We start from the raw sequence: 9,258 nt of genomic DNA on the forward strand, positions 1-9,258 counted from the left end.
TGCTAATCTTTATGCGCTAGCACAATGTTAACTTAGCTGGATATTCTAGAAGGAATAGTGTAGCTCCATATACTACTCGTACGTATAAGAATGAATGAATCACTCATTTGCTTTAGTAGACTATGATAGATCATATTCATGGCATGATCTTAAATTCTCTATGTTAGATAGTAAAACACGTAACCAAACCCACAATCATAAATCATTTTACTGCAAAACTAGATTTTTTCCCATGCCTTCATGTCTCAACTCTCAAATGATTTCACTATGATATCACACGTTCACACCTTAAAATAATTCAACCTAAACGCTGCGTTTTAAGCAACAAAACTAGCAAAACGACACGAAAAAAAAGCTTCTCTGTCACAAAGATCTTCAAAAATCTGGCTTATTTTTAAGTGCCCTCATAGTATGACGCGTGGTGTAAACAGTAAGTATTTAGTGGGTACCATAATATAATTTAATTTTGTTTTTTTTTTTTTTTAATTTTTTTACATAAAGTGATAAGTTGATAAGCATTTGGGCCATTGGACACCCTGGCAAAAGGACCACTACTACACTGCTACTACCATATAGTCGGCTATTAGTGGGCCCAATTTAGTATGACCAAGCTCCGAATACGTCCAAAACATACCTTTTTGAAAATTTCTACCAGTATCTACAATTTATTGTCTTCTTTTAACAACAAGATTAGGATGATGAGATTGAAGCGTACTTTTTTGTTTAAGTTGAAAAATTGGTGATGGCAATGATGAATGAATTTGATGAGAAAGAAGGAGAAATGAATGGGGTATATTTCAAAACGAAGTCATGATTGCTTGACTGGCGAGATATCTTTTATTTACTAAGTACATTGTATAATTTGTATAAACACAGTGTATGAGAGACGACTTATACAAACATACAAGATCCAGAGGTAAAAGCAGAGGGTTTTGACAACGGCATCAGCCTCCTGTGCCCCGATTCCGTCCACTAAGGGAGAAGGTCAAGGTTGGTATTCAGCTTGCTGCAAATAATGCGAGAAAACAACCTCAACCATGGTATTTTTTGATCCCTAGCTTCACCTCTAACGAGATTCCAACTATGAAATACCTATGATTGTAATTACATAGTAACTATGACACCGCATATACTTTTTTTTAAAAAAATACTCCATATATAAGAAATATGTTTATTTATGTTTAAACAAATTACATATTAGGGTTACTTCAAAACTATGTAAAAGGTGGATTGTCAAGTTTTTGGCTTTATTTGAAATTTGTATTCCACAAGTACTTTTAAATTTCTAATTATCTATTTCAACTCGGATAATAATATAATTCAATAAGAGTAAATATGGACCGTTCAATGTTAGTTTATCCAAAACATTAAAGCGTTTATTTACAATTTGCATTGTGCCAAATAATTCTCTATCAAGGGAAACATTTGTGATACGAACAAATCTTATTAAGAGTAAGGCTCCTATGAATAATTGTATATCTAAATTTGTTTTAGTTTTATTTATTTATTATTATTATTATTTTTTTTTTGTAGCACATTAAAGGAATAAAAAGCTTTTGCCCACACGTACACGTAAAGAACCTTTTGATATGTTATTGTACTTTTCAACAAATTCTTAAGCATGAATGTACGGTATAATATATTTCTCATCAAAGAATTAATTATAAGTATATAACGGAGTACTGTAATAATTTTATACAACAAAATTATGAAATTTTCTTACTAGTTTACAAATAAGAAATCAAATATAGGAGAAAAATTAACCAATTACTATACATACATATGTAAATGAACTAATTATCATTGTTACCCTCAGTAAATCGTTTAAATTAGTTCAATTCAGAGTTAAATGAGCTCAACAACTCATCCAATATGAGTAAGATATAAAGTGTTGTTCACTTGTTCTACTCGATCTTCTATTCCCCAGGGTACGGTCCATTAAAAGTGAACGAACGAACATAAAACTTACACTATATACTTACATAGTCACATCTAATCATTTGTTAAGCAATTAAGTAGTAGTAAATATCAAAAGTAAATTATTTAAGATAGCCGTACAACAAAGATTGGGAGCTAGCTAGGATGATAGAATTGAAGTTAATGAACAAAGAAAAGCTAGTGAAAATGACTAATTAGAGCAAAGTTAAACATTTAGATGAAGAGCAAAACATGGGAACACCCCACGGATTTGACTTTAGGAGTGGTTAGGCTTTATAATTTCACATGGATATAATTTAATGGCTTTTCAATTCTACACTAAAAAAGATTGGGTGATTCACGAGCTTTGTCCTTTGAGAGGCCCTCATCTTTCCAAAGTTAACCTTTACATCTTTAATGCCTCTCTTTTCTAACTATCAAGGGCCCCTCTTTCTCCTATGAATGTGATGTTTGCCTTTCTGCTTTGATGAGCTTATAACTACTTGTCCTACTTCCTATATTGCTTTTGCTAAAAACAACATAACCTAATATTCGGGACTAGATCAATGACGGATCTGGAAATTTTTAAACAGAGATGTAAATTTAACGATAACATTATTATCTCTGTTATATTCATTTAATGGTATTTTTCTTTGATTTGAGGTTGGGTGTGAGCCCCTTGACTCTTTCAATTGAAAGGATCAACTCAAAATAAAAGGAAAATTTCCTTTTCTCTTTAAATATCATCTAAGTTGGTCGTTTTGCTAAGAACAAATATGTTTGCTCGATGCGGGGTCAATATAGGTCCACCTAGTTCAATATCTTGCATATATATTAAAGTATATAGAGACATTTTTTTTAGTATTATAAGTGACAAATGATGTAATGTATATCTCATAAAAGGTTGTTCCTCACTAAATATGTAACATAAAAGCCCTTTATATATCTTATATGACCATTTATATTAAGTCGCACCATACTCTAATTAGTTTCAACGTCTAAGAAAATTTCACATAATGTCAATATTTTCACTTTCTTTAAGTCTAATGTATTGACATTGATACATTAGTAAAATTAAGGCCAAAAAATTCACGAACACTTTCTCATGTGAGCAAGATAGGGAAATATATGCCATTTAATACATTATAAACCTAAAATTAAATAAAGTTATTTCAACAAAGATATCTCAACCTCTAATGAGAACATGGTGAGTATTGAGTATATACCAACTTGTAAAATATGTGGAGGACTACATACCTAGTTAAACAATTGACATCATCGAGTAGATATTTCTTTGAACGAGGGCAATGCACATGTGTTATGTATAAACGAACCAATTCACCAAAACATCTCTTAATTAACATGATAAGTTGATAACCTATTTACCACCAAGAGTATAGTACGTTACAGTAAGCTAGTATATACATAACATAAGCTTAAGCCAAGGGCCATTATTTCACATAACAAATTCAAGAGAATTAGGGCCTGTTCATATTTACTGAACTGAACTGATAAACTGAACTGAGCTGAAATGAAAATTTTATGAGAGAAGGAAATTAGGAGCTGAAATGAACTGATTGGAGCTGAACTAAACTGAAATTAAGTAAATGTGAACAGACCCTTAACCTAAGTCAAAGCGCACAACGTGAACAAAATGTGAGTAATGTCATGCCAAATATGAAATATCATATCAGACTAACTAACAGATAATATGATCAGGCATAGCTCAACATACTCAATATCTTCTTTCCATTCAATTATAAAGGTGTTAACCCTGAGAATCAATCAAACATTTTATGAATCAATTTATAGTTCATATAATTTGATGTTGCGTGTATCAAAATTCAAAATGAAGTTGCATTGGCTTATTGGAATATTGGCTACTCTACCACTCAACCATTGATGCAACTAACTACCGATACAAGAAAAATGAGATTGACCAAGTCTTTCCATTTTGCAAGAACGAGGTGGGATTAATTTCATACTACTACGTAAGTACGTAGTAGGAGTACTACACTAGGCAACATTGGGCCATGTAGGTTACAGAATGATTCAATTAATTAAAAACCAAATAAATATTACCCTTACTAGTTACAGTAACACAACAGTAGTAAAGCATTTAACAGAGCTGAGCTAGGTAAATTGAGCTATTTTGAATGAAATTTCAGAATTTAACTTTGAAAAATTGATAAAATATTAAGAGTGAGTAATAATAGAAAGAAAAAAAAAAAAAGGCCATAATATAATAAATGTTATCCTGATAAAGGGACCAAAGGAAGCAATAAAGGATAGTACCTTAAAGCAAATGACGCGTGGATACAGTAGTAATGGCCAATACTGTAATAAATCTTTTATCAAATAAATTAAACCAGAAAATATTCATAATAATAATAACAATATTTTATAATAGTAATAATAATAATAATAATAATAATAATAATAATAATAGATTAATAGGAAGTGAGAAAGAAGCAGCTTACTTTCGGTTCAAAGGGTCTGAAAAAAACCAAAGTCAAAATGACACTTTATATCCAATCTTAAACCGACGGAATGGACACGGTCAACCCAGCCACAACTCTCGATTCACGAGAACATTTGCCAGCCAATGGCCAATGGCCGGTTTTATTTCAACTGAATTTTTTAGGTTACTCGCATATGAGTAGGGTGAGGGGTCAAAGGGAGGATTTTTATCAAAATTATGTCGTAATAATTACAACAGTTTGACTTTATTTAATAACTTTGATCATATAGGTTTATTATTTACGGAGTATATTACTCTCTCCGGAGTATATTACTCTCTCCGTCCCCTTTTGATAGTCCCTAATGAGCATTGTTCACGGGAATTAATAAACACAAATAAGAATAGTAAAAGTATATTGGAAAAGTAAATTGATATTGGGTATGCAAAAAAAGTATAGGGAAAAAATAATAAAAGTACATAGGAAAACAAAATTTACACGGAAATTTAAATTTGCACAAGTATTGTTGCAAATTGGAGGGAATTTTGGTAAAAAAATTAATATTAATGGTTGTTGGAAAAAACAAATTGGGTGAATATTTTGGGACTAAAATTTGCCCATAAAAGACTATTAAAAGGGGACGGAGGGAGTATATTACGACATTCATTTTATTGTTTAGTTGCAATGTTGGGGCTTATCAATACATATTATTATATTAATATGTTTAAATATACTTGTAAAACTTGGGGAGTTGTGGAAAATTAAAATTTACAGTATATATAAAGAACAAATCCAATAAAACTCCATTAACAATGTTTCATAAAATATAAATCATTAAAAGACGATTGAACAAAGTTGCATGAAGAGTGTAAACTATTAACATTATGATTGAAAAAGAATCGAGAAATTACATCAAACTATATATAATATGTGTTTGATTAATCACAATGTATATATATTCACTGATATGATATTAATGTATGCTATATACACAACTATATAAATATATGGTCAGATTTGTAAATTAGGAAGTACATTAGGCAAAGGGGTTGTTTTCTTACGTTGAAATTCAGTTCAGTTCAGTTAAGTTAAGTTCAGCTCAATTCAGTTCAGTTCAGTTAAGTTCAGCTCAATTCAGTTCAGGTCCTAATTTCCTTCTCTTATAAAATTTCAGTTGAGTTCAGCTGAGTTAAGTTCAGTTCAGCTCAGTCAATGAGAACAGGCCCAAAGTGTTGCAAATATTCTAAAATGAAAGGAGTATGTCATATCATATACACCTTTAATTTCATTTTACTAGAATCGAGTCTAATGTGACTTCTATTAGGGTACAAAAGGAGTATTATATTTTTACTCAATTGAAGTCTTCACATCTCATAATAAATTTGTGTAAGGTTACCAATCTTATGTTAATTTACTTGCTGACATACGTTATATTAAATATTATTTCTATAAGATTAAAGAAAAATATTTTCATGAAAAGTTGTCTTATACTCAATTATTAAGCTCTAACAAGCCCATAATAATGTTTGAGGGAATTGTCCACGTATACACATTCCATGCCGTAGGAGATATTGACATTATGTTGAGCTGCATGAACAACAATTGAGTTCCCACTTAATTACATGAAAATTGCTAGGAGAGTTAGAGAGGAAAGCATTAATGGCAATAATAGTCTGAAAATTATGGAGTTTTGCTAAGATACAAATTAAATTATTCACATGGAGAAAAAAGACACTCCCTTTATTTTAAGTATAGGTGGTCACTACTCACTAGTTTACCCAACTAAACCCTAAGCTAATTCACCCACTAATGGGGTTCACTAGGTCTAAACTAATTTTATCTAAGCACAACTCGACCTAGAGTGATCCATCTAATGAATGGATTATAGGCCAAACCCCCCCAATCCACCAATCTTGTTCTTACAACCGGGTAATTAAAATCTATGTTCCGACTAATCTATTTCTACAAGATACATAGCTCATGTATTATTATGGAACTCCAAAGGGTGATTTCCAAACATTAATGTTAATTCAAATTATAATTGTTCCCCTCATATAAAGTGCCAAAATCAATCCCTTTTTTTACAATACCAAAATCGATCTTAAAGCATAAAATCACTTCCAGTATTACAGTTTACACATGAAAATTTACACTTAATCAATGTGTTGAAAATGAGTATCATGGAGTAAATAAATATGCATATGCTCTATGTGCACACTAATCACTTAGCCATTTTTCGCAAAAACATAACCTCTTAAATAACTTTGTACTCATAATGTGTAACAAAGGTAGGGCATGTTCTCTTACGTTGAAATTCAGTTCAGTTCAGCTCAATTCAGTTCAGCTGCTAATTTCCTTCTCTTATAAAATATTCATTTCAGTTCAATTCAGTTCAGTTAGCTAAGTTCAGTTCAGTTCAGTTGATTTCAATTCAATTCAGCTGAGTTCAGTCACTGAGAACAGGCCCGTAATATGTATATGTAAATGGTAAATGTGTCAAATTCAAATAAAATTTATGACCTAAAAAGAATTTCTAAGCTTCTAGATAAGTGTCAATACAATTACTTGGCCAACTCTACTCCCCAACCAAAGTACAAAGAAACTTGCATAAAAAGTCGTTAAAAACTCTACCATGACACTTACATCAGCCTCCAAAGCAATGAAGAAGCTCCATGTAGAACAAATTTTCTACCATGTATCATACCTAGCATAAAGTTTGATAATGAGATAACTAAGAACCAAAAAAGATAGCATAAACTTTATCCACATCAAACAAATTTGAAAACTAATGGAGAAAATTCAGCAATTTCCACTTATAAAATGTGAATAGATAAAATTGATTTGATGAAAAAAAGGTGAAAACTTTTTATCACTTGTAAAAGGGCAAAATTGTCTTGTTGTGTAGAAACTATGCAAAAGTCGTAAACAAGTTGTGAACAGAGCTTTTGAAAGTCTACTCAATTACCCTTGTCTATAAATACACTTAAAAACTTCCTGACACTTATCAAAACCAAACCAAACTTACCTTTTTTTCACAGAAGTTTTTAGATTTTCTCTCAGTTCATAACCCAAAAAAAAAAAAAAAAAAAAATCTTCTGTGATCTCTCAAAAAAGTATAAAAATCTTCATCTTATTACTCTAGTGTTCCTCATTTTTTGGTGGGATCACTGGTTTTTCAATTTTCCTCTGTTTTTCAGATTTTCTGGGAAAAAAAGGGACTAATTTTTTAAAGTCCCCTGATTTCCAGAAGTTTTTAACCCAAATATCTTACAGAAAAATCCTCTGATTTAATTTTCTTGGTACAAAAAATCATCAAGAAATGGAAGAAACCAAGTACCAATCATCATCAACATCATTTACAACACCAACTGACATTAGAGATTCAGTATCAGCACTTATTCTAACAGCAGGTGCTAACAACACCAACACTTTGGATTCAATCTTTTCATACTGCCCAAATTCAAACCCAAATCCTACAAATAACAACAACAATTCCATGATTGAGCCATTAGGTTCCTCTGTTTACCTCAAACAAAGGGATCTACTGCAGCAATTCTGGCTCGATAACCGGTCGAATAAGACCGGGATTCATGCTTCATCTTCCCTAAACAATCAGTTGTTTCAGAGTAATAGTTCTAGTTTCAGTTCTCATATGAACAATCCTGGGAAGAAGAAGCTTTACAGGGGAGTAAGGCAGAGGCATTGGGGTAAATGGGTTGCTGAAATCAGACTACCTCAGAACAGAATGAGGGTTTGGTTGGGTACATATGAAACAGCAGAAACTGCTGCATATGCTTATGATCGTGCAGCCTATAAACTCCGAGGCGAGTATGCTCGGCTTAATTTTCCTAATCTAAAGGATGGGACGAAGCTCGGGTTTGGTGATGCTGCTAGGATGAATGCAGTTAAGACTGCAGTGGATACCAAAATCCAAACCATTTGTCAGAAACTGAAGAAGGAAAGGGCTAACAGGATTGCAAAAAAGAAGCAGAAAGAAGCCAGCATTAGTGACAGTGGTGGCAGAGATGGGACTAGTAATAGTGGTGATAGTAACACCTTGAATGAGAATGATAGTTTGATGATGAAGGATACTTATTCTTCATCGTCGTCATCATTCTGTTCAACTGTGGCTAATGACAGTGGGATGGTATCACCAGCCATTTCTGAAGAGGGGTGGTGGAGCAGCAATGGAAACGGAGCATCGCCGTCTTCCGATTCAATGACTAGTTATCCAATGATGACAGATGATTTTGGTTTTAATGACTGTTCCTTAGAAAAAATGCCATCTTTTGATCCAGAGTTGATCTGGGAAGTTCTTGCTATTTAAAACAGAGCTTGTCTTATATACAGTAGTTTAATTGCTATGTAATATAAAGATTAAGTAGTTTTGTTTCATAGATGAAATATTGGCTAGTGTGTTTAGAAGTGAGCATGTTAGTCTTTTAGGTAAGGCCCCAAGAGCATGTTACATGTTTGGTGTCCCTATATATGTTTGACAAGTTATGGATGTATGGATGGCAAAGGAAGTACTTGTCATATATTCTTGTTTTAAAAAAAAATCTACAGTATATGACTAAATATTGTGTCCTAAAATCTAGCAAATGAACATCTCTATCAAATTAAATACAAAGCAGAAGAGTAAGAGTAGACGAGAAAAAGTAATTTTTTTACTCCCATCATTTTATTATTAGATAACTAACAGTTAGCTAGATAGCCTTACCAGATTCGTATGGTCAAACGATTTAGGAAATTTTTGAGACAGTGATATACAGCAGGCTAGATTGACAAGATATCAGATCTATCATAAATTCATAACTAATCTGATACTTGGACATGTTGAGTATGGCAGTCTCCTGAGTCATGTTACAGTAATTTAGATTCA

General features: G+C 32.1%; 1 protein-coding gene across 1 annotated transcript; it reads left to right on the forward strand.

Moving 5' to 3' along the window:
* Positions 1-7,398: 7,398 nt before the first annotated feature.
* LOC145598537 (ethylene-responsive transcription factor ERF061-like) lies at positions 7,399-8,954 on the forward strand. The gene has a single exon (XM_081654911.1). The coding sequence runs from the start codon at positions 7,696-7,698 to the stop codon at positions 8,701-8,703; it is 1,008 nt and encodes a 335-aa protein (XP_081511037.1). The 5' UTR covers positions 7,399-7,695; the 3' UTR covers positions 8,704-8,954.
* The last annotated feature ends 304 nt before the right edge of the window (positions 8,955-9,258 follow it).

The sequence above is a fragment of the Chenopodium album genome, chromosome 20, assembly GCF_948465745.1.
Source record: "Chenopodium album chromosome 20, dcCheAlbu1.1, whole genome shotgun sequence".
In the NCBI taxonomy this organism is placed as follows: Eukaryota; Viridiplantae; Streptophyta; class Magnoliopsida; order Caryophyllales; family Amaranthaceae; genus Chenopodium; species Chenopodium album.

Excerpts from the sequence above, each read along its gene's own strand:
- LOC145598537 (XM_081654911.1), top strand. The coding sequence starts at position 7,696 with ATGGAAGAAACCAAGTACCAATCATCATCAACATCATTTACAACACCA.